The sequence below is a fragment of the Drosophila suzukii genome, chromosome 2L (genome assembly GCF_043229965.1).
Source record: "Drosophila suzukii chromosome 2L, CBGP_Dsuzu_IsoJpt1.0, whole genome shotgun sequence".
Taxonomy (NCBI): Eukaryota; Metazoa; Arthropoda; class Insecta; order Diptera; family Drosophilidae; genus Drosophila; species Drosophila suzukii.
The window spans coordinates 20,352,534-20,377,589 of NC_092080.1; the positions used below are offsets into that span (position 1 = coordinate 20,352,534).

General features: G+C 36.1%; 8 protein-coding genes across 13 annotated transcripts; 6 read left to right on the forward strand and 2 right to left on the reverse strand.

The window, feature by feature from the left end:
• The first annotated feature begins 1,299 nt into the window (after positions 1–1,299).
• On the forward strand, positions 1,300–6,747 carry LOC108021426 (mitochondrial basic amino acids transporter). Of its 4 annotated transcripts, XM_017090139.4 has the most exons (5): positions 1,300–1,404; positions 1,707–1,818; positions 2,711–2,819; positions 2,890–3,351; positions 3,833–6,747. In XM_017090139.4, exons 2-5 carry the CDS (start codon positions 1,777–1,779, stop codon positions 4,417–4,419), a joined length of 1,200 nt encoding a protein of 399 aa, XP_016945628.2. In that variant the 5' UTR covers positions 1,300–1,404; positions 1,707–1,776; the 3' UTR covers positions 4,420–6,747. The 4 variants fall into 4 exon arrangements, with proteins under 4 accessions (XP_016945628.2, XP_036670046.1, XP_036670047.1 ...); XM_036814151.3 differs by lacking the exons at positions 1,300–1,404; positions 1,707–1,818 and adding an exon at positions 2,552–2,654; XM_036814152.3 differs by lacking the exons at positions 1,300–1,404; positions 1,707–1,818 and adding an exon at positions 2,558–2,648.
• Positions 4,543–7,547, reverse strand: RnrL (Ribonucleoside diphosphate reductase large subunit). The gene is made up of 4 exons (XM_017090137.4): positions 7,391–7,547; positions 7,251–7,339; positions 6,806–6,983; positions 4,543–6,743 (listed from the first exon to the last, which is right to left on the reverse strand). Exons 1-4 carry the CDS (start codon positions 7,440–7,442, stop codon positions 4,624–4,626), a joined length of 2,439 nt encoding a protein of 812 aa, XP_016945626.1. The 5' UTR covers positions 7,443–7,547; the 3' UTR covers positions 4,543–4,623.
• Positions 7,548–7,857: 310 nt separating this feature from the next.
• On the reverse strand, positions 7,858–13,022 carry Schip1 (Schwannomin interacting protein 1). Of its 3 annotated transcripts, none has more exons than XM_036814146.3 (8): positions 12,867–13,022; positions 9,682–10,297; positions 9,175–9,625; positions 9,014–9,102; positions 8,882–8,948; positions 8,483–8,811; positions 8,150–8,418; positions 7,858–8,034 (listed from the first exon to the last, which is right to left on the reverse strand). In XM_036814146.3, the coding sequence occupies exons 2-8, from the start codon at positions 10,282–10,284 to the stop codon at positions 7,971–7,973; spliced, it is 1,872 nt and encodes a 623-aa protein (XP_036670041.3). In that variant the 5' UTR covers positions 10,285–10,297; positions 12,867–13,022; the 3' UTR covers positions 7,858–7,970. The 3 variants fall into 3 exon arrangements, with proteins under 3 accessions (XP_036670041.3, XP_016945565.3, XP_016945566.3); XM_017090076.4 differs by lacking the exon at positions 12,867–13,022 and adding an exon at positions 10,880–10,973; XM_017090077.4 differs by lacking the exon at positions 12,867–13,022 and adding an exon at positions 10,801–10,919.
• On the forward strand, positions 11,320–12,924 carry Cox10 (Cytochrome c oxidase assembly factor 10). The gene is made up of 4 exons (XM_017090078.4): positions 11,320–11,517; positions 11,577–11,760; positions 11,823–12,509; positions 12,568–12,924. Exons 1-4 carry the CDS (start codon positions 11,446–11,448, stop codon positions 12,801–12,803), a joined length of 1,179 nt encoding a protein of 392 aa, XP_016945567.3. The 5' UTR covers positions 11,320–11,445; the 3' UTR covers positions 12,804–12,924.
• A 914-nt stretch (positions 13,023–13,936) lies between the features above and the next one.
• Positions 13,937–19,270, forward strand: GATAd (GATA zinc finger-domain containing protein GATAd). Its single transcript, XM_017089562.4, has 8 exons — positions 13,937–14,790; positions 15,852–15,995; positions 16,235–17,093; positions 17,167–17,294; positions 17,357–17,509; positions 17,585–17,813; positions 18,628–18,725; positions 18,950–19,270. Exons 1-8 carry the CDS (start codon positions 14,107–14,109, stop codon positions 19,118–19,120), a joined length of 2,466 nt encoding a protein of 821 aa, XP_016945051.3. The 5' UTR covers positions 13,937–14,106; the 3' UTR covers positions 19,121–19,270.
• A 951-nt stretch (positions 19,271–20,221) lies between these two features.
• Positions 20,222–22,309, forward strand: SamDC (S-adenosylmethionine decarboxylase). Its single transcript, XM_017089563.4, has 7 exons — positions 20,222–20,381; positions 20,891–20,977; positions 21,067–21,235; positions 21,293–21,571; positions 21,626–21,718; positions 21,779–21,934; positions 22,028–22,309. Exons 1-7 carry the CDS (start codon positions 20,278–20,280, stop codon positions 22,181–22,183), a joined length of 1,044 nt encoding a protein of 347 aa, XP_016945052.4. The 5' UTR covers positions 20,222–20,277; the 3' UTR covers positions 22,184–22,309.
• Positions 22,310–22,469: 160 nt separating this feature from the next.
• On the forward strand, positions 22,470–23,390 carry LOC108021057 (myotrophin). Its single transcript, XM_017089564.4, has 4 exons — positions 22,470–22,626; positions 22,683–22,793; positions 23,013–23,096; positions 23,157–23,390. Exons 1-4 carry the CDS (start codon positions 22,543–22,545, stop codon positions 23,241–23,243), a joined length of 366 nt encoding a protein of 121 aa, XP_016945053.1. The 5' UTR covers positions 22,470–22,542; the 3' UTR covers positions 23,244–23,390.
• A 169-nt stretch (positions 23,391–23,559) lies between these two features.
• On the forward strand, positions 23,560–25,015 carry Sps2 (Selenophosphate synthetase 2). Its single transcript, XM_017070587.4, has 4 exons — positions 23,560–23,765; positions 23,825–24,203; positions 24,259–24,452; positions 24,508–25,015. Exons 1-4 carry the CDS (start codon positions 23,609–23,611, stop codon positions 24,888–24,890), a joined length of 1,113 nt encoding a protein of 370 aa, XP_016926076.3. The 5' UTR covers positions 23,560–23,608; the 3' UTR covers positions 24,891–25,015.
• The last annotated feature ends 41 nt before the right edge of the window (positions 25,016–25,056 follow it).

A 25,056-nucleotide genomic window follows, 5' to 3' on the forward strand; every position in this document is an offset into this window, starting at 1 on the left:
TTTTGATCGGTTCAGATTGGTTCAGTTGGGCATCCCTGGAAATTTTTCAGATACGCGGCTAAACAAATGAGCTAGAGATCGGCGCGTGCTGAACACGATCGGTTGGGATGACCACATATGCACACATCACATCGAAATCTATAACATCAATATTATGATAGCTCACTATAGACACTTTCAATGGTATTTTTGGTTAATCTAGAATCATATGATCGAACGCACTGAACTTTGTGTTGATTTCTACGGGTCTTATATTTATTTAGTAATATCAACTTATAAACAAGGGATTAAATTGTTTTAGATACTTCGGAGCTTTCTGCTTTCGCCAATTTAACAGGTACAAAATGGTCACGCACGAAGTTTTATTATGACACACGCGCACGTCACTAATGTGAGATCATTTAGATTATTTTAAACACAAACAAATAGACCCTTTTCAATCTACACACATTTTTGTGTACATGCACATATATCAGGGGTATAAACATTAGCGTTATATAAAGAATTTTCACATTCGGCTATCACTTTTGTATCCATTTACAGATTAACTATCGCATATAAGCTTTGGGTACACATAAGTACAAATGTAGATAAAAATATACACAGGTATGGCCAAGGAAAAGGTAATGTGTTCCAGGTGACCTCAAATATTTACGGCAAGCTTTTCGCGATACTCACCCACCGAGTTGTACTTTAAGACTAAATGAACGTGATGAACTTTATATACATAGATAGAAAGCTTTGAAATGTTTCGAGGGCTTTTTAAAAGTTATAGTATGGTTGCACATGAACAAATACAGAAGCGAATGAATGTGACGATTCTATTATGATCGCTGAAGTCGATGAAGGAAAAAAAGAACCTATGAGAATAAATCTAGAAATTTAAACTTAAGGAGGGATCGTGTTGCTCCAATCGAGTTATTCTTAAAAAAAGAAAATAATTACAAAGTTATCAGCAAAAAATAAGTAAATATGAGTAATTTTAAAGGAAATATTTTCGCTGTAAAACTTGAAAAGGTGTGTTCAAGTTTTTTTATTATATCCATTATGTTTCTGTATTTTTTAGGTAGACGTTGCAAGAACGGAAGTGGAGAAATATTTTACAGACAATAATTGTGATTTAAATTAGTAAACCTAATATACAAATTATAATAAATATTACTAATAATAATTTGTTATTATTTAATAAAAAACGTACTGTATTCTGCAGTTTTTAATGTAAAATGATTTCAATTTATTATTGATCAATTAATTTGATTAGCTTAATTGGGGGTGCAAATGTAAGGCAAGTATCTTGTTGAAAACAAAGTCGGCTTTTTCCTTTAATGCATACATATTCATTGACAAAATTATTTACTTTTTTTAACATAATATGGGAAGAAATGAATGTTTATTACCCTTTTGGTAAGTAATAAAGTCATAGAACAACTTTCGCAGAATTGAATGGAATTAAGGCTTGTGTATTGAAATCTATCTTCATATATGGAATGCATCCACACCTTTTATTTTAACTGGTATAATAATTTTAAGGTTGAACACATTAACTTCATTAAAAAAATCTTTGTTTTGGTGAGAAGGCGGCCTCTTTATTAACTGAAACACAAAATTAGGACAGTCGTAAAATAATTATAATTATAATTATATTAAGATAACCTTTATAAGTCGATCATTGTAAAAAATATAAAATATTTATTTCCTTTTTTCAGCATAACAAACACTGGTGGCTCAAAATTTATGTCGGTCCTGTGTAATATGTGAAAACACACAAACTGCAAGATGCATCCTATTTCACTTATATTTCGTGTTAGCAATGGAAAGGTAAAAAATTTTAATTGCCTATGCATTCATTTCAATTTGTTCTATGCATGTCTTTCATTTTTTATTTTCTTTAAAAATTCCTTTGTTTTTAAATGAGCATTATTTACCGTTTTTTTTGGTAAAATATATATTTATATATTAAAACACGTTTTCTTCTCTCGATTCAGAAAGACTTTCTCGAATAAAATATACTCTTGCTCTCATCGAGTTCAAGAAGTATACAATTTTAAAGATCTTACTCACATTTTATTTACAAGTGTTCCAAGAAAAGAATATTTATTGGAACGTTTTTAAAAATATTAAAATTTGTTATATTCATAATTTTGCCAAAACACTTTTATTTAATTTACAAAGTCGTTGATGCCCAAAGCGATTAGATGTCTGAGAGGTCACAATGACATTTTATTTTTAATCTATAACACAAAGAACGCGACAACTGTGAAAATGTCCAAGCTCAGCTTTGTTACATAATATAGAATACAAATTGATTATATATAATACACAAACCTAAAAGTATCGACTATGGAATACCTAAAAGGTAATTATAAATCGTAAGGTTGGCGAACCAAAATCAGGATGTCATACATTTGTTATCTTTTCTTATATTAACACAACATAAGACCTTAAGTCAATGAATTAAATGTAAAACAAATGTATAATAGGTGGTGTTCCTTAGTCGTAATATAAGCGCCCACCTTTGGTTTGAATTGAATGTTTTGAATTAAAGCATTTAAAGCGCGTTATCAGTTCCTCTAACCTCCGCCAATGAAAAATTCATCTCGACAAGTGAAACATTTGTTAAAGACACACGCGACAAATTATTTCACCGAGTAATAGTAAAGTATTTGCCATTTTTACTGCCTAATTTAATTTTATTAATTTCATTTTTTAGGATCCATCTTCCTATAGCGGTCCAGAGACCGGGGATATACTACTGAAGGCTACCTCTGAGACTTTATCGCCAAAAATGGTTGTGGATTTTGTCGCCGGGCTGATCGGAGGTAAGCCTGCTTGAAAATATGTACCATATATCTGGCACCTTATATCAGATATTTCGTTTTCGAACTCCAGGTGCGGCTGGGGTTCTTGTTGGCCACCCCTTCGATACCGTGAAAGTCCATTTGCAAACCGATGATCCTCGTAACCCCAAATACAAAGGCACATTCCACTGCTTTCGGACGATACTGCAAAGAGACAGCTTCAGAGGATTGTATCGAGGAATTAGCAGCCCCATGGGTGGAATTGGATTGGTGAACGCCATCGTTTTCGGAGTGTACGGAAATGTTCAGCGATTGTCCAGCGACCCCAATTCGCTGACGTCGCACTTCTACGCGGGCTCTATCGCTGGCATAGCCCAAGCTTTCGTCTGTGCACCCATGGAGCTGGCCAAAACGAGACTCCAATTGTCGTCGCAGATTGACAGCGGAATAAAATTTACTGGACCCATACACTGCCTTAAACACATTCTGAAAACCGAGGGTATTAGAGGGACTTTTAAGGGGCTAACTGCCACCATTCTAAGAGATATTCCAGGTAAGTTCCATTACTTTTAATATATGAAATATAGTGTCATGTAAATCTAAAGAGGTTTCTCACCACATTGTCGTTTAAAATATACTGTAGCAAGATTTAGAAAGGTTTTTAAAATGTTAATGATCCACAGGGAAATCCGTAAAACTTCATTTTGTTTGAATACTATAACTGACTGAATGAACTTAGAATTAACAACATATATTTAAGTATTTGCTAGAAAATATTCAATATATTGAGTGTCATCGTCTTCGCAAATTTAGAAACATTTTCGAAACGACATCGATGCACAGAAATCTGCGTAAACTTACATTTTATGTTAAAAACTAAGTTATAAGACGAAAAGAAATATGAGATTATATCAGATTTTGCACCGTCTTGAATGGCTTTTGTATATTACATTAAATTAATAAATGTTTAGAATAGAAATAGGATAGAAATCAAAGTCCTTATTCTAATAATGCTTACCTCTAATTTCTTTTAGGCTTTGCTAGCTACTTTGTTTCCTTCGAGTATCTCATGCGCCAAGTGGAAACTGCGAGTATTCCGTACACTCTAATGGCCGGAGGATGTGCGGGGATGTCTTCCTGGTTGGCCTGCTATCCCATCGACGTGGTCAAAACCCACATGCAAGCAGATGCCCTGGGCTCGCAGGCCAAATATAATGGATTCATCGACTGTGCAATAAAAGGCTTTAAAAACGAGGGCCCGCAATTTTTTTTTCGCGGGTTAAACTCGACTTTGATCAGAGCATTTCCGATGAACGCCGCCTGCTTCTTTGTGGTGTCCTGGATACTGGACTTTTTCAATGCCAAGAATGGCGTGGATTCCGTAATGCACGCTGATCAGCCACTAACCCTTGTGAACTTGGACAATAGGACTCAAGCGGATTTGGAGACGACGTCGCCAACGGTGGAGGAAGTTGTGCGGAAAATAATAACGGACAATGCCATAGCTCATCAGTATGTTCCCAAGCCTCAGGACGTCGTTCACAACCAATTTGCAAGTAGCACAATTAACCTTTCCAAGGAATCAAAATCCCGTTTAGCATCCGATTGTAATTTAAAATAAATCAAATTTGTTAGTGCTTACCTTTTTAAATGCTCTAACTTGTGAATTACTCAATGGGTTGACCAAAAACAATATTATTTGGGAAAATATCTCCAATTTTAAATCATATCTAAAGATTTCGCATTAGCGATCCATAATTTATGTTTATTTCAACGTTGTGATTACATAATACAATTAAATAATTTTAAACTAAGGTGCATGCTCTTAGGAGCCGCAGGACATGCAAGCGTCCTTATTTTCAAGAGAACAAACCATATCGGCCATTTTTCGTTCTCTGTCCGATTCGTATTTTTGGGGGCTATCCTCAGAAGTGCCATTTTGGCCATTTACCTTTAACGCGCCCTGATTCTTGTCTACGGTGAACTGAATAGCGTTTGCAGCTGGCTTTGTGCGCAGGTAATACATTCCAGTTTTTAGACCAGCTTTCCAGGAATAAAAGTGTATGGAAGTAAGTTTTCCGTAGTTTGGCTCTGCCACATGAATATTGAACGACTGACTCTGGTCTATAAACGCACCTCGATCTGCGGCCATCTTAATAGTGGACTTTACTGAGATTTCCCACACAGTTTTGTACAGATCGCGAACCTTCTGGGGGATGGCCTCAATATTTTGGATTGAGCCCCTGCTGGAAATGATTTGGTTCTTCATGTCGTCGTCCCACAAGTCCAGCTCCGTTAGGTCCCTTAACAAATGATGGTTAACCACTTGGAATTCGCCAGACAGAACTCGCCTGGTATAAATATTCGTTGTGTAAGGCTCGAAGGATTCGTTGTTGCCCATAATTTGAGCAGTAGAAGCAGTGGGCATAGGAGCAACTAACAGGGAGTTGCGGACACCGTGCTTCTTGATAGACTCCTTCAGTTTCTGCCAGTCCCAAAGGTTGGTTGGCTCTTTGTCCCACATGTCGTACTGCAAAATTCCTTTGCTCACGGGGCTTCCCTCGTAGGTTTCATATGGACCTTCGATCTGGGCCAGTTCACAACTGGCTTCCAAAGCGCCGTAGTAGATAGTTTCGAATATCTGCTGATTCAAGAGGCCGGCTTCATCACTTTCATAGGGGAACCGCATGAGAATTAAGGCGTCAGCGAATCCCTGGACACCGATGCCCACGGGGCGATGCCTCAAATTGGATTTCTTGGCCTCTGGCAGGGGGTAGAAGTTAATATCGATTATCTTGTTAAGATTCTTGGTAACCGTCTTGGTAACTTCCTTAAGTTTCTTGAAATCGTATGTCTTCTCGGGAGTGACAAACATGTTGAGGGCGATGGATGCCAAGTTGCACACTGCAATCTCATCCGGAGCGGAATACTCTACGATTTCTGTGCACAAATTGCTACACTTGATGGTGCCGACATTCTGCTGGTTGCTCTTCCTGTTGCAGGCATCCTTAAACAACATGTAGGGGTTTCCAGTTTCGACTTGTGCTTCAATAATGGCAAACCACAAGGATTGAGCCTTAACCGTTCGGTTGGCACGACCCTCTTGCTCATATTTCTCATACAACTTTTCGAATTCATCGCCCCACACATCGTGAAGCCCAGGGCATTTATGTGGGCACATTAGCGACCAATCTCCATTGGCCTCGACGCGTTTCATAAAGAGATCGGGTATCCACAGGGCATAAAACAGATCGCGGGCCCGATTCTCCTCCTTGCCGGTGTTTTTCTTAAGTTCCAGGAACTCAAAGACATCCGAGTGCCAGGGCTCCAGGTAAATGGCAAAGGCACCGGGACGCTTGCCACCTCCTTGATCCACATAGCGCGCCACATTGTTGAAGACCCTCAACATGGGAACCAAGCCATTGGATGTGCCATTCGTTCCGCAAATCGAGGTGCCCTTTGCCCGGATGCAATGGACGTTAAGTCCAATGCCGCCGGCCGATTTCGAAATCAAGGCGCACTGTTCCACGGACTTAAAAATGCCCTCGATAGAGTCGGCCGTCATGGTCAAGAGGAAGCAAGACGACAGCTGCGGGCGATTTGTGGCAGCGGCAAAAAGTGTTGGCGACGCATGAGTGAAGTATCGCTCCGACAAGAGATTATAAGTTTCCACGGCCGCATCTATGTCCTCCCCATGGATTCCGATCGCCACGCGCATCAACATATGTTGCGGACGCTCTGCAATTTTTCCGTTTCTCTTCAGCAGATAGGAACGTTCTAGGGTCTTAAACCCAAAGTAGTTATACCCAAAGTCGCGGTCGTAGATTATAGAAGAGTTCAAGCGAGTGGCGTTCTTTTTCACCACATTGTAGTGGAATTCCGATACTAAGGGCACTTTCTGATTCGTTTCCTTATTCTCATGATTGTACAGATCATCGAAGACATCTGATTGAAACATTTGTTTAATTATTCTGACTTAAATATTCCTAGGGACGCAGTTAACTTACCAGAAAAAACCTTCTTTGTTTCCTTGTGCAAATTGGAGACTGCGATGCGAGCAGCCAAAATTGCATAGTCGGCGTGATTACAGGTTAATCCAGCTGCGATTTCTGCAGCCAAGTTGTCCAGTTCCTGAGTAGTGACGCCGCAATACAGACCATTGATGACTTGCAGGGTAATGGAAACCTATAAAGGCAATGCATACCTTAGCTTTAAAAAGTTTTGAAACTTATTGCTAGCTGGCTTTTTTAAGATCTCTATATTACTAATGATTTTCCAACTATAGATGTATAATTTAATTCCTATAAGTACTTTGCATTTGGAGGTGTCTCACATGGGTCCGTCACCAAAAGCGTTTACCGCATCTATTGCAGGAGTTTTAAAATCTCGTGTAATAAATTAATGAAACCTATAAGACCTGCATACATATTTACAGAAAAGAATTCAACTTACAGGATCAACAAAATCCATGTTCAAGTTATAACAAAGCTTCTGGATTCTTGAGGTTATTTTGTCAAAATGTACTTCCTCCTGCCTGCCATCTGAAATGAATATATTTAGAACAGTTACAGCTATACTACAAGCTAACTTACCTCTTTTAATGACATATAACTTGGATGTTTTCATAGACTTATTCTTCAACATGTTGGTTGCTAAGTTTCACAAGAGGCGGAAAATTGCTTGTTGCAAACACAAAAAGGCGCCAATTTAATGTCAATTATAGTGTTACCGTTTAACGAGATCACCAAATGCTTCAGATCTTGAGCATATTTTTGAAACGATCCAGAATAAGTTTTATTCCACTTTGTTCCATTTGATAAAATTAATATTTTTATTTAGTTGCTTAATATATAGAATATTTATACAAAAGTTGAAGCAAATCAAATCATTTTATATGCGAAAATATATTACAATTATTTAAATTCCGATGTATGTTCAAAATTCGTAGTAGCCCAACTGAACAAACACGATTAATTCTTTTTTGGTAATAATAAATAATTTGTTTTTGCTTTTATTTATATAGTATTAAATGATTACATAAATATAACAGTGTTTAAAGAACATTTTTTGAGTATGTGTTTTATAAACGGTCTCGGTAGATTGTTATCAATTATACAAGTGATTATAATATTTTTAAACAAATTTTTAATAAAACTTGCAACTTTAGAGCGATTAATTAAGAAGGCCGTGTCTAACTATTTTATTGACTTGATGTCCAGATTGCTGTTGAAAAACACTGGAAAGAAAGAAAATGTTTAAAACTGTTAGCTTTCAAAATTAGACATGTATTTAGAAATGGTGTTTTTCCCCTAACGCATTTCCATATGTTATAAAACCATTATAATACTTACAAAAAGTTATTTATTTTTTCGAGATCGTGTAATATATCATCTTGGTCCGAATTGAGATCGTCTCGTTCCTTAAGGCTTTCTAGTAGAGTGACATTTAGGTTTTCAATATATTTCTGAAGATTATTGACCAATAACTGTAGAATCGGAACGTGAATTCCAGTGAGCAATTGTCTTGATATCCACCGATGATTTGAATCCATTTTTATTCCAACATCATACAGCATGGTACGAATTACTTCCACAATTGGTGTTACACCATGCTTCTTTGCCTAAAAGATAATGAATGAATGAATAAAGCATTACAAATGAATTAAGAATATTTCAGAAATATACCTTAACTTTCATTTGGGCTATTTCTTTCGATTGAGCTAGGGCTATTCTAACCTCTATTTGGAGCTTTGATTGATTTGCAAAGAAGAACAAGTTTTCTGTTGATGGAAAATCCTGTTTTTCAATAATGTTACCATTAACCAGTTGATTAATTGTTTTTTCTTGGTTAATTTGGTTTCTTTGAAAGATTTTATCGTTTTCAAATTCCTTATTGCGTTTTGTTTCACAGAAATCAGATTGCTTGCGAGGTGCTCCACTTGATAACTTGGGACATGTTTCAGAATCGGAACTTTCATTGTCGGAACCGGTAAGAAATTCCTCTTTTTTTATGTCTGGAAACGAAATTAAGATCAATATTAATATTAATATTGGGAAAAAGATGGCTGCGTTGCACAAGCCTACCATTATTTAAAGGATCTTTATCTCCTGTCGCCAATCTTTTACGTATTTCGTCTCGATTAAAGCGACGCTGTAACAAGAAAAATGTAAATAAATAAATTTTATATACTTGATATGCTTTATTATAATAATTACCTTTTTTTCTATTTGCTTAACCTTTTTAAAATGATTTTGTAATGTTTCCACGTCCATATCATTAGCTACTTTGTATGCATCAAATTGTTCTGTGTACATAACAAGCAGGTTAGAAACAATATTCTGAATAACAAAATATTAAATAAATGTTATTAAATTACCTAAAACCATTGTAGCAGATGGATCTTTGGAATATTTTGTGGGATTTTCCAAGTATTGTGACCAGCATGCTTGATTTAAATACCTTCGGTTCGCCACCTTTTTATTGTCTTCCTCGATAAGTTGCTGGCTTTGACCGATTTCTAAATTGCTCAAATTCGGTATTTCACCCTGATTGATACTTCGAAAATCATTTTTGTTTTTCTCCGAAACCGACGAACAACTTTCAGAATCACAAATGATATATTTTCGTTGGGTACATGTTTTGTAATCGAAGGTGTCTGGTGGTAGCTGTCGTTCATCATGTGATGGTTTTTGGTGCTTAGTTTTTATCAACTCATGCCCATATGGAGTATTTTTCTTTTTATTTTTGCGAATGCTATTTCCAGACAATCGCGTCGCGGCTGTATGCTTTAAAGCTTCTGTACCATTTGATAGTTCTGCATCGCAAACCTGTAAATAAAAATTCATTTGTGGCACATGTCGATTTTGATTTATGATTAACTTACCTTCGTCAAATTTGATCCCTGTAACCCATTTGGTGTTTTCTTGTTCTTATATCCAGTGATAAGGAGTTCGAATTCCCGCTCCACTTCGCCACCAAAATCTCCAACTATATCAATCGGACTTTGTCCTTGTAGCTGGCCCTCATATTTAGAATTAATTGTACATGACCAGGGAGAGAATTCGTTCGTATAGTTCTGACTCAGGTTATAAATAAGGTCAGGCTTATTTAATGTTCGCATAGAGTTTTCTGAGTTCCCACTATAATTCTTATTTACAATGTCCGGTATGTTGGGGGATGATGATCTGTTTTTAGTTTGCTCAAATGAACTTGTGTTTCCATTGTCAAAAGCAATCTTGCCGCAGTTACTCAAAGTCACATCTTGGATATTTTCAAACGTTTTTGGAGCTGATTTGTCGACCACCTTATTTTGGAACGTGTTTTGGTCATCCTCCCTGTCACTATCCGTTAAATCACTTTCATTACATTCCATGTCAGAGTACTGAATGTAGTCATCAGAAAGAGTATGGGCAAATTTTTGAAATCCAGGATAGTTGGGGTTGGTAATTCCCTTTGTAATATAAATATCCATTCTTGAGCTTGGCATTTGAGTAAGTTACCTAGAAAGAAAAAATACAGTCAGTAAACGTAAATATTTCTGTAATATAACTATAAAATTATATTTAGGGAAATTTATTAAATGTATGTACATTATGTTGATTATATATAACTCATAATCGTTTGCCTACACATACATTTACCACATTTGTTTTTCTTTTTAGTTATGTCTTGTAAAAAACCCTTGCTACCGCACTGCTCTTTTATTACACTTTTTTTTGCATTCATTCATATGTACATGTTTGTAGAAACTTAAAAACGAAACCACAGGTTATTTATTATATGTCATGATGATGCCGAAAAATGTACATATTGTCTTTTCTACTGATACATTATTTAACTAAATAATATGTTTATACTTTAAATTAAATAAATTTAAGCAGAGTCCAAACATGTTGGTATAGGTAGAGTTTTTTATTTCAAATTGTTCAAAAATGTTTATAGTTGCCGTTATTTATAAAATATGTTCTTAATATGATCGAAATACTTAAGCAATTACTCTTACTTTTTATCTTTTTACTATAAAATATGTATTTTATGGAGAACAACAGGAAATTTCAATTATTGAATCGATGAAGACTTACAAGGACTTAGGCCTTCCTTCATTCAGATGTAAAAATTACTCCCACACACAGAGGCCTAATTACATGTTTAGCGCATGCGTGGATAGCAAGACCCTTGTCTATAGTGCTTATAATAACACCAATATAGTTTGAGAATTCATTTATCGAATGTGATTTTACAAAACACTACAACTTTACGTTGAAATCAATAAAGAAAAATACAAAAAGTCTAATAAAGTACTCTGTACATACGTATAAACTTTTTATGTTTCTAGTCTAAACCGAAAAAACAATTACCATGTCAGCATAAATAAACAAATAAACAGCGCAAAAAAATTGAAAACGTCATCTAATAAAATTGTTGAATTATTTTATTTTTACTCCATCCCAACAATAGATTTTAAAAAGTGTACGAGTGTGAATGCCCCTTTCAATTGGCACTTGGCATTTTCTTTTCCTTAAAATATGGTAACACTTAGCACAATGTGATTTTAAAAAACCATAATATTGATGTATAAAAATAGTAGGAACTAAAACACGACTAGAAAAATGGAATAACCGTAGGCCTTACTTATTAGAGAATAATTATGATATTATTCAAAGGAATTCGAAGGGTTCAAACCCAGTTAAAAACGCCGGTTGACTTGGTGCTGATTCGGGTGAGGTTCTTGGCCATTACGCAATATGTAACAAACTATATCATTCACAATTATTCTAGTACTCCACTGCTGCAACAATATCTCCCCAAGATGACAGAGGTGTCAATCCATTGCCGCCAGCTACGCAGTCGGGAAAGGTGCAGCATTTACCCGAAAGTCAAGTTTCTTGGATGCCCAGTCCGTACACCCTCCCCGGAAAAACCTTCAGTCAATACAAGAAGCTGGCCAAATTCCGGCTGACTTGTGAGTGAGATGGATTGCGATTTATAGGGCATCGAAATAACGTTTATCCGTTTCTGTTGTAGCTCTGGTGGTCATTACAACTATGGGAGGCTATGCCATGGCTCCGGCTGCCTTCGATCCCACCACGTTTGTGATGTGCTCCTTGGGCACAGGGCTCGTTTCGGCTGCGGCGAATGCCATTAACCAGTATCACGAAGTTCCTTTCGACTCGCAGATGTCGAGGACGAAGAACAGGGTGCTTGTCACAGGACAAATGACTCCTCTGCATGCAGTCACCTTCGCCGCCGTGTCGGCAACTGCTGGGCTGAGCATGCTGTATTTCGGCGCAAATGGATTGACGGCGGCGCTGGGAGCGGGAAACCTCTTCCTCTACACGACGATATACACGCCCATGAAGCGAGTCAGCATACTTAACACCTGGGTGGGATCGATAGTAGGAGCCATTCCCCCTCTGATGGGCTGGGCAGGATGTGCCGGCACCCTAGACGCCGGAGCCATGATCCTGGCCGGAGTCCTGTACGCATGGCAGTTTCCTCACTTCAACGCCCTGTCGTGGAATCTTCGACCTGACTACTCCCGAGCCGGCTATCGGATGATGGCCGTTACCAATCCGGGACTTTGTCGCCGCACCGCCTTGCGATATTCTGTAGCCATTGTCGGTCTTTCGGCGATGGCACCGGTCCTGGACGTCACCAACTACTGGTTTGCTTTGGAAACACTACCTCTGAACGCGTACTTCGCATACCTTGGTAAATATCTTGCTTTACCCTGCACCTTGGCACTATGGCTAATATTTTCTGTTTGCAGCGTATAAGTTTAATGAAAAGTCGGATAGTGGGAGTTCGCGGAAGCTATTCCGATTTTCACTAATACACCTGCCCGCCCTGATGTTGCTATTTCTGGCCAATAAAAAGGAATGGGTTTTCAGCAAACCGACCGGAGAGGAGAAAAAGAAGGATTCCACCTACATCGCACTAAAGCAGTCTGCTAGCAGTCTTGGAAATGTCCTGCCCGTCGCCGTAGCCGAAGGTCCTAGATCGTAACATTAACATTCATACGAAAAATGTTAAGCATCGTTACACAAATATACTTAAGGAAAATCGTACCTCTGTGGGGCAAATATTTCTTGCTTCAAAGAATAAATGACACCGCTTCCTTGATAAATATTTATGTACATAATGGAGGTCCTGCAACTTAAGCTTGGCAATTTATAAACGTAAGGATTTGATATTTCAGATTGAATACGAAAATATTTAAATTGTCAAAATCAAGTGTGACCAAGTGATTGGAAGTCAGAGTAACCTCATTATTTACTTCTTGGGGGATTACTTTTCACCGCGTTTCATTTGAAAAGCATTTCGATAGAAGATGCCTTTAGGGAACATCTGGGAACATGAAACCCCAATTCCAATCGTTTTCCATCACACAACAGCTGACAAGACATTTAGCAACAGCAGAGTTTAACTAAAATGCTATTGTTAAAAAACGATGAAAAATTATTGTGTACAGCTCACCAAAATGTACATACATAAATGAAAGCAACACTCCCAAAAAATAATTTACTATTATCATAAATTTGAGATTATATTAAAATTATGAAGAATTTGTTTATTTATCGAATTGTTTTGGCTGGCCATAACCTAATTCTCATAATTCAATAATATGAGTAATCAAATATTGACATTAATTCAAAAATGTGTCTTACCTCCAAGTTAAGCACCTATTATAAATTGAATTGGTTTTTAATGAAATTTTTAAGGTGATGATGCATTTAAAAATTCATTTTTAAATAAATAGAAATTAAAACTTACGATTATTATGTTTTGTTAGCGTTTTAGTTTATTTTAAAACAAGATTCCAGCTTAAAATAAATAAAAATAACTATTTATAGCTGAACATGTTTCTTTTATCGATAACCAAAATACTGAAATACGTTTTTTTCAGTATTTTTACTAGTTCATTTGACAAATTGCTTGGTCTTACAACCAAAAGAACTTTATTTTTTTATTGCGTTGCACTAGCCTTGATACTTTATCACCGGAATACATTAAGTTAATTGTCTATTTACCGCGACACCAAGATGAATCATGCTGCTGATGCGAGAATCGATGGAGCCCTCGTTTGGTAATTTGAACGGGAAACTAGATCAAATGAACGCAAAATCTGTGGCGAACCACTGGAGTGAATTATTTTTAGTGAGCTGAACGTGGATTGTGACAATGAAAAATTGAGGAATAGTGTTTACATTCATTTTATAATTTATTTTAAAGTTATCTTTTTTATCTCGATAAAGGAGAGGCGTATGAAAGTTTCTTTACACAGTGCAACACATATAAATTTCTAATTATGTATAATGTACCACATAAGTTTCGTCAAGTTTGTCGATTGTGCCTCACATTGGTTAACGAGTGCGATGTTGCAGAACTACAAATTTACGATGTTTCGTCGCATAATAGTGCTCAAGACAGGAATACGGCCGAATTCCGCAGAGACGAGAAGCGTGCCAACTGCTATTGCAGTGCTTTGAGCCACAATCTGTGCAGCTGCATCGGTGATAACTCGCTATCAGTATCCGCAGTGACCAATAATGAAACGGGAACGGGTCCAAGCCAACTCCAACCCAAGTCGCAGTCCCAAATGCAAACCCTTCACCTTCACCAAAACCAAACGACAACCCATTACACGCCAAGTGTGCCTTCTGCTGCGGACACAAAATCGAGTGAACGCGAACGCCAATTGGAGTCGGACATCGCCGAAAGATCAGTATTCAAAAGTCAGTCATCGTCGACCCACGAACAGCATATAGCACGCGGGGAGGTCCGGTCCCATACCCATTCCCAATCAAAATCGGAACTCCCGCGGGAGGAGCGTAATCATAATCAGCACCAGCATCAGCATCAGCGCGAGGAGACAAGTGTGGATGTAGATATAACAAAAATAAGCGGAACCGATAACTACGGCAAAGAGCACGGCAGAGATGATTCATCACCACATCTTACATTTCAGATATTCAACTGTCTCTCTATTAAGGTAAGCAGATTTCCATCCAACACATTTGCAAAGAAACGAATTTACATTAATTACGCACACACACTGGCGTGGATATACGGTGTGTGTGGTGGATATATCGCGTATATGTACACGGTAATGCCCGCACACCGTCGCACATTTGCGAGTGCTCGCCGTGTGGTGGTGTGCGTTATCTATGTGATTACGACACCACACGTCAAAATAATAGGAAATGATTGGGCCGCTTTTATCCCATGGCCTATTAACAATCGGTATCAATTGTTTGGTATTTTTTCGATGAACCATTTCGAGCCAATGCCCAACGCACACCACTCCACTCGTACATCAGCACACGAACGTAAATATTGATATGTACATGTGCATGTACTGTGTACATATGTACGAACACGTTAGAGACCTACATTAATCCACGCCAGAGATAACATTCGTCTCCCTGCAATTTGATTGTTTTCGTACCGATATGCGGACGTTTGCTCACCTTATATGGTTCAAATATATGGGAGAATTTAATTATAATATTTTTACTTTCAATAGTTTCATTTGTTTATGCTGTTGTTGGTTTCAATTATAACATACTTATTTTTAAAATTTATGTATGTTATCTCTTTGGAAGTCTATAATTAGAAGAACTAAAAATAATCATTTTAGTTTTGTTGCTATTCCTTTGTAATTTAGAAATTTCTTAAAATGAAAGTGCATTTTTTGTAACTGAACCAACTTTAAATTTGTATTATTTTGATAAACAAAGTCTATAACATACTTAAGACGATTAAATCTGTTATCGTAAGATTTTAAACTGTAAAATACGAGTTTGTTACCCTGTACTAGATTTCAAAATTTCTTATCATACTGTGTCATTGCTTTAAAATTATGTGCGTGATGGCACAAATACCTAGATATATTAGCTAGCTAGTCCTCACGTTTAGCTATCCAAACAGTCCATCAAGCTTATCGATTGATTTCAGTACCGCCAGACCTATTAGTCATTGCATCATTCGGATTTCGTTATAGCTTAATATTAAAAGTGGGCACTACATTTTAAATAAATTTATTTCTTCCAGGCACTGCCTAACGATGGATTACCCAACGTGATTTGTGGTGATTGCAGACAAAAATTGGATTCTTTCGAAAAGTTTCGTACCATGGCGCACAACTCACAAATAGCTTTGCAAGAATTTTTAAATATATCAAAACATTTGAAACTAGTAAGTATTGATAATAACTATTTAAGGGTCACCAGCCTCGATTAAACATGATGTCACGATGGATATCTCAGAAATCTCTTCTAACCCATTAAAAACAATAAGGTGCCGGAAAAGAATTTCAAAATCCATTGACATTAAGGTTTCTAGAGATTTCTGTGAAATAACCACTATAAATTTAGTAATGACTCATGAGAGAAGTAAGCTTGAAACAAGTAATAAAATGATTTTTTCTTTTCCAGGACTCAAATGATTTGGAAATTAAGCTTGATGCAATTTTAAAGGCTTCATCAGAGGCTATAGCGGCAAAGGCTCTGACGGAGCTAAGCACGTTTTCTAAAGTTAAGTACGAACACAGTAAAATAGATTCCACCATCCAGCATGGCTTGGATAGGAAAATGGAGATTAGCAATCAAGATATGCCAGCACATAGCTTATATCCAAGTTTATTCAAATCAATTAATATGAAAAGCGATCAAAAGAAGGTAATGTCTGGATCCTCACATAGCCAGTTTGAATCAAAGCTGCAAAAGGACTCGGAAACCGAGAAATATGAAAATCTGCAGCAGCAGCTAGAAACGGCTGCCGTTCTAATGGATATAAGCAAAAAAATTGTAATTTCCCCTCCATGCTCGAATCCCCAATCTCCGTGTTTCTCTGCAGCTGTAGATACAAGTATTAAAAGTTCTGTGATAAAATCAAAACGTCCATTAAACCAAAATGAAATTCAGGACGGAGTTGAAATTGACTTATCCGTCAAAAAACAAAAGAACGATTACTCTAATCAACGGAACTCGGCCCCAATACACCATTTTTGCCAAACTCCAATGCTTGATATTCAGTCACACTTAAGAAGTGAAGAGGATTTTCAAAACTACAGTATTACCATTAACCAAGTTGGTGGGTCCGACTACAAATCAAAGGCACCGAAAGCCAGTACCGGCTCCTTACTAGACTCTGGCGACAGCTCCGACTCTCACAAACTGGAGATGGACATCGCGTCGTCAATTAATGATAGAAAGACCCCGGATAGTCTAAGCTCGGATCACGCAACGGATGCGGCAACTACTCAACTCTGGCAAGCTCTGGCCCGATCAGCCGGTAAGTACTTAGCTTTACTATGATTTCAACAGTTAAATAGAATACTGATCTTTATATTTCTCAAAATTTTTAGCTAAAAGCAAAGAGGAAAATCAGGCAACACAAATAATCCGGAGCATGATGAGCCAGTCTTTCGTGTTTCCGGCTCCGTCGACAGTATCATTTACAAAAGTACCTGAAGAACCCATAGCACTATTAAAGGTAAGTGACGGATGTCACACTAAGAGTTGTAGAAAGTCCTAAGTAAACGTTTTAATTGACAGGATCTATCAGAGGCTCAATCCAGCAAATCAAAACCCTGTAGAAGAAAACAAAGTTTTCCTACCAAAACTGATTGCATCGATGTAGTTAATGAGAATGTGACTGATACTTATACCACTTCAGAAGCAGCTCCAGAGGAAAAGAAAGATAAAAGGGTACGTTATTAAAGCCCACAACGTTGACACACCTATTGACTAACCTATTTATTTTATTTTAATTCGGTCCTGTAGAACATTAACCTTTTTAATGCCATACCTGGTGCTCAAAAAGATATGTCATGTTCCAACTGCGGCACCCTCACTACTACAATCTGGAGACGAAGTGTTCGAGGAGAAATGGTTTGCAACGCGTGCGGGTTGTATTTCAAGTTGCACGGGGTCAACAGGCCGCATTCAATGAGACGCGATACCATACACACCAGACGCAGGCGTCCTAAAGAATTGGAGCGATCTAAAAAAAGTAAGTGTTTCTTTCATCTATATTTCTTTAAAAAAAATTTGTTTGGTCTTAATTAGTCCCCTGTCTTGTCTTGAATGAAATGAATAGATGACTACTAGGGCGGTCAAAAAAATTAATTCTTGTTCTCACTCCCCCAAAAAAAATTCTTTTTAATAAGATTCTCTCTAATTTCCCCCCCCCCCCCCCCACCATATAGCTCCTATAATATATTTCGAATACAATTGCAAAATGAGTTATTATTTAAAGTTGTTTCGCACAGTCTAATAGCTAATCCTATTTTTTGAGATCAGGGCGATGTGACGTCTAGATCCAATAACTTTCATAGGACTGTTGGTAAGAACATACAGAATCTGTCAGATTTTAAGGAAATTTGAGCAGTTTTTAAGCTGGTAACAGAAAGCATTAGATTTATCAACTTTTAAAGACGAATTTGGCTTCCTACTTGCAAACGGGAAGTACCAACACTTAACATATTGCTGATTATATTATATTAGGTGGCACCAGAATTCCCAGTCTATGTTCCAAAATATGACCTAGAATTTATATAAATTGATTCGAATGGTCTGCTAGCATCAATATTCTGTTTTTGAGTTTTTAATCGGTCAATTTTCTCTTGCCTTATATTGATGGTGGTAACGATTCCAGGATTACACATTTATTTATCTAAAAATCTAATTTATCTATCCAATAACAAAAATATTCTACAACCTGCTACGATCTGATCTGATCTGGATAGCATTTACTGTATAAATATAGCTTTAAATTATTAATATTAAATTTGAAAATTACCTAAAATGTTCTATTCCTTTTACAGAACACAAGCAAATGTCATCATGTTCTTCAATGGAACCAGCGAAACCAGATTTCTTGACGTCTAGGGAACACCTTGATATTTCTGGGTTGGTTTTAAATGTAAGTAAATGAATTTTTATATATATTTATATTTACACATAACAGCATAACAGGTATTATTTTTACGCTCGATAATTAGATTTTAATATTTTTAAACACACCACAAGAAAGAGGGCTTACGTCAGTTCCTTAAATGTGTTTAATAAATGATTACCGAGTGTTTTGAGATCGACCTTAACAAAATGTAATTACTACTTCAAACTAATATTTTCTTTTAATTTTAGAAATACAAAAAGGAAATCGATGAATCCGACACCGCAGCAGCACTTAAAGATATTTTATTAAGGCGGAAGAAGTCAAATTCTTTGCCGGCGTTTAATGATACCTGTGAAAGTGCGGATCATTCCGCACCGCTTAACCTTGTTTCCAGTGAAAATAATGCAAAGTTAACATAAAACGCCAAATATATTCCCCTACTCACTTTTCGAAATCAAACCTTTAACACACATTTTGTTTATTTATGAGGTCGCATAAGAAAAACAAAAGGTATAGGATTAAAAATAAGTATAGATTATTAATAAAATTTTTCATTCTTTAAAACTAAATTTTATTCATTTGTATCTTTAAAAACTAATACCAAAATACTTATTAGTGTAAAAGAGGTATAAAAATTGAACCAGTATGTCAAACCTTTTAAATAATATCACACTAAATATAGACCTTAAGAAAGGACATCAATACTTAATGCAATTAAATTAAAAATAAAATTTATTATATTTATATTTATTAAAACCATTTTACAGTATTTTTAATTTTTTAATAACACAAATTGCTTCTATTAAAATGGAAAGTTCAGTTTTAACAATGATTTTTTCAGCTGTCTTTGCAATTGAACAACTTCTAAAGCTATAAATAAATAATGTTTTAAATCTCTTGCCTATACGAAAATCATGTGATAATATAATAATCTCCACAAAACATTTTAATAGTAAAACTATGCAAAAAGCAATAATCACGCAATGCAAACTTTTCAAGGAAATATTTAAATTATATACAATTATAAGAAACTAAAAACTTAATGCTGTTTTCGAATCTACATAAATCGTCTAAATAAAATAAGGACTTCATAATAGGCTAAGATACAAAAATATTACTCATTTATTTTTTCAAATAAAATACTCTATACAATTTTTAACAATCACAATAAACTGGTTAATGTAAAATGTAAAACAAAAACGTTCTGTGTTTTTTTGAAGCTCGTTTAGGGCTGAAAGATTTCTGTTGTGGGTTGAGTAGGTAAAAATGACTTGGGTTGTCTACATATATGTCTTAAAGTTTTACATAGTTAAATAATGACGTTTTTTCCCAAGCTAGTATTCAATTTAAATTATGAAACAAAAATAAACTAACATTTTTTGGACCGGGAACTCAAATATATTTTCAAAACCTGGAAGCTATCTAAATTTTAGTGAGTGTATCGATGGACCCGGGCTATAAGTCCGATTCAAGAAATATCGATAGAGTGCAACGACCGCCTTCCATCGATAGTGCCATCGTTTATTTTACATCACCAAGCGTTGTTTTGTTATCAGATCTGTTATTGTCAAGCAGCATGTTCGAAAGCGGTGAACATTATTTTGAGGGGGTTGAGAAACTACTTGAAATCTGGTTTGAGGAAAGCTCCAATAGCGAGAGTGATCTGCGTAACATTACCAGGTAAGTCCTACGAAACTTGCCAATTCGTAATACTTGACATATTCTCAGTCGTGCAAGGCTGCATGCACAGTCACGCACAAAAGTAAACTTATACATCCCAAAATGTGTCTTTTGATTTGTGAAAAAAAAACAATTACTACCAGCTTATCAAATATGAAACACGCAATCGTTGGAATATGACAAAATGGCCACCTAGGTTTATGTAGGTGTACAAATTATAACCCTTAAACATTTTTTTCCAAAATTTTTACTTTAAAGTCAATCAAGCTTGCCAAAAGCTTGACACAAATGTGATCTCGCCGTCGTCCGAAGACGTTACATGTTATATAATTTGGTAATCCGGAAACGTTTCTTTCTTACTTTATACCCTGACCTTTGTTGTTGATAATGATGCTCTAATCAAGCACGGTTAATAATCTCAAAATTAGTTCTGAATGAAGCTCCACCATACGAGTTTTCTTAGGCAGTGACCCCTGAACTTCTAACAAATGTAAGTGTTATTGTTTCAGATCTGATTGGGAAAACGTGCTTAGCAATGTCAACTGTGAAATTATAAGCACATCCAAAAACGATACTATAGATGCTTTTGTATTGAGGTAACATTTTTATTTTTGATCGTATCGTAACATTTATCTATACTTTCCTGACAACATCTTAACTTAGCTGAAATCCTAATTCCCTTTAGCGAAAGCAGTATGTTCGTTTCCAAGCGTCGATGGATTCTTAAAACTTGTGGAACAACAACTCCTCTTAAATGCTTAGGCCTTTTGTTAAAATTAGCGGAGGCCAACGGATTCGATATAGTCGCAGATTTGTTCTACTCGCGAAAGAATTTTACTAGACCAGAAGCACAGGTTTGTAATTTTTTAAAAATAATTATATTTTTATATGTAAAAATTTTCGTTTTTCAGATAGCTCCTCATCAAGGCTTTACGGAAGAAGTTACTTATCTTGACTCAATTTTTCCGAATGGAAGATCCTATTGTCTGGGCTCTATGAATCTGGAGTGTTGGTACCTCTATACCTTTAGTCGTTCTGATATTAAAATTTCTCCTCAACAAATAACGAATGAGAAAGAAATTGACTCCGAACCAGATCAAACTATTGAAATTCTTATGCAAGATCTTGATCCGGATACCATGTCGATCTTTTACAAAAACAAATTTGATAATGCCCATGGGGCTACTGTGGTAAGTAGGAATCTTTAATCTAAGAAAAGCAATATTTTAGTTTACTTTATTTAGAAATCTGGAATTGATACAATATTGCCAAGTATGCACATTGATGATTTTTTGTTTGATCCTTGCGGATATTCTATGAACGGAATTAATGACAAGGTAACAAGTTTATTTCCCCCGATACTTTTTATATTTTTATTTGACTAATTTATTTTACAGGGAGAGTACATGACCATTCACATTACTCCGGAAAATAAGTTTTCGTATGTTAGCTTTGAAACCAATGTTGCGCTGAGTAACTACAGGAAACTTATTAATCAAGTTATTAATACCTTTAAGCCTGGCAAATTTATTGTGACGATATTTGCTAATAAGGTAAGTGGTTGAGTTAATTTAGAATTTGTTTACTTAGACGTTACAAAAAATAGATCGGATAATAAACAAAACTATTTCTATTTTGTTCAACAGTGCTCTTTGGCTTATGAAACCATGAAGGAGCTGGAAGTGGAATACTCCAAAGGATCGCACTGGAAACGAACGGACATGCAATGTTGCAATTTCCCATCCTACAACCTTCTGTTTGCACAATATTCTTATAATGAACAAAATGTTGATAATTTATGAAGTTTGCTCTCCAATGGTAATTACGGTTGTTTTACGTGTGTCTAACAAAACTTATTGTTCGTTTGTTAATAATTAATCAGAACAAAACGTCGAATAAACATTAGAGCTATAAAATACTAGATTAAATATTTGGTATTTTCGTTTATAGAATTCGTTTTTCAAGAATTGCCAATTCAATTTTTAAATTAACGCGTACATTAACTTTTTAAGTCAACTTTATATTTAATGCCCTAAAAAATACCAAAAAACTGGATAACTGTGAATTCCAAACATGGCAAAATCATCGGAACTGGACAAGTGTCATACCCAAAGACCATCTCTAGCAGTATTTGACAAGTCGAGCCAAAAGAAAAATAAAAATGAGTGCAATTTCCAATGAAAACATTATTTGGACCATAAAAAACGGGGAGTTCGACGCTGTACAAGCCGCTTTTCAGAACGATGTGCGTTTGCCAACTTATAAAATGATTTTGATTTAATTAAATATACCTGTATACAGGCACAAAAGGTGAATGAAGAAATTAAGGGCCGATTCCCAGTACACTATGCGGCAGATTTTGGTCAGCTTAACGTTCTTCAGTTTCTGATTAATATAGGAGCCGACGTTGATGTAAGTATTTTTTGTTGTCGGATTTCATAATTGTGAATCATTAATATTAGGTCAGTTAAAAGCCAGTTACACACCAATATATGTATACATATACACGTCTGCACCTCCTACATTTGTTTAGTCATAGTCTACAGATATATGAACCAGGTGTCCCCTGAACAAACGCCGGTTTACAACAATATATCATTATAGAAACTATTTAATTATTTTGTATTGCAGAGAAAAGACAAGCATGGTATTACCCCTATTCTTGCTGCCATTTGGGAAGGACATACGAGCTGTGTGGAATTTCTTCTAAAAAAGGTTTTCTCAATTTTACCATTTAAACTTTTAATAAATTATTTAATATAAATATATTTTCAGGGAGCGAATAAAAATGGTTCCACTCCAGATGGCCAAAGCTACCTTGAGGCAGCGGAAAAAGACGAAATTAAAAAACTACTTGCATAAATTTTATATGTAACTTTAGGATACAAACCTTATGTTTCAGTATCAGACACACTTTTAAATACAGTCATGTATAGCTTTTAAAAAACCTGAAATATTTATTTCCGACACAAAAATTCCCAAATTTTAATTAAAAATGTTTTTCTTTGACTTTTTTACTTATTTTTTTGGTTGTTGGAATAAACAAATAAGTACGGGTATTGCTAAACGTTGATTATTTTGCTGAAGACAGCTGATTTTCATAAACATTGAAACGGAATCTCCCTTCTGCAAGGCTGAAAATATCGATAAATCTAAAACTAATTACTATCATCGCTAGCCGAGCTTTAATCATTCAGCTGTTCTACAGTTTATAGCCAAGAAACACAATGTTTCGACCCGAATTGCATGGGCTTTCGCCCGACTTTCAGTTAACGAAATTTACCACCCACACTGGGTGAAGTTGCAAAATCCCCCAAAAAGTACTTGAGAAGTATTTAAGGGGAACAGAAATAGCAAGTAAGAACAACGATGGATACCTTATCGGTAAGATATACTATTTTTAGTTAATTGTAGGATTATCTCTAATTAAACACTTTATCAAGGCTCTGGAATGGACTGCGCAGTTATACCTCTGAAGCGGCACAAAGAATATTTACTTGTTCAAACCGTTGACTTCTTTTATCCTATGGTGAATGATCCGGAACTATTGGGACGTATTGCACTTGCTAATGTCTTAAGTGATGTGTATGCGGTTGGTGTGACGGCTTTTGATACCGTAGAAATGATCGTCAGTACATCGACAAGCTTTACTGACAAAGAACGAGACACTGTAATTTCCTTAATCATAAAGGGGTTCCAGAACTCTTTGAAGGCAAATGGCTATCATAAAACCCCCCTTGTAATTAGACAGCTTAAGATCAATCCTTGGTGCATTACTGGTGGCATAGCAACATCTATCTGCCGTAGCGGGGAAATAATTTTGTAAGTATTTAGTTACTGAAGTATGCTTAAACTTTAAAGTATTATCTCACCCTAGACCATCTAATGCTCAGCCCGGCGACGTTTTGGTCCTTACAAAACCCTTGGGAGGACAGATGGCGATGGATGCTCACCTGTGGCAACTTAACCAGACTGAAAAGTATAAAACACTCCTGTCTGAATTCAGCGACGATGATATAAGGGAAACTTTTGAAATAGCAGTTAAGTCTATGACTTATTTGAACAAAAATGGTAAAATCCATATTAAGTACTCGGTATTTATAAAACTAACACCTGTTATTTTCAGCCGCACTTTTAATGCACAAGTATCAGGCGCATTGCGCCACGGATATTACAGGATTTGGTTTATTGGGTCACGCCAACAATCTCGCCCAATTCCAAAAGGAAAACGTTTCGTTCAAAATTAATAAGTTGCCAATTATTAAAAATGTACTTAAGTTTAGCGCTTTAGTTGGCCAAAGCACAAAGTTTCGTTCTGGCAGGTCAGTGGAAACCTCTGGAGGGCTCTTAATTTGTCTTACCCCCGATGCCGCCGATCAATTCTGCCGGGAGTTTGAAGAAGTTACTAATGGAGAGCAAAAATCATTTAAAATTGGATACGTTGAAGCCGCCCAGGAGTCAGATGCAGTTCTGTGTGATGAAGTTGAGCTCGTTGAAGTCAGCCTATAATAAAATGGTACAAATTAATTATTCAACATATGACGATTATTTCATAAAGGCCTTTCGGCTTGGAAATGATCTAAACTTTATTGTACATGCAAGGTGTATAATAAATTTGATGATTAATTAACCCATTTCAGGTGTTTTACTAAAATTGGTTATCGCGAGGGTAAAA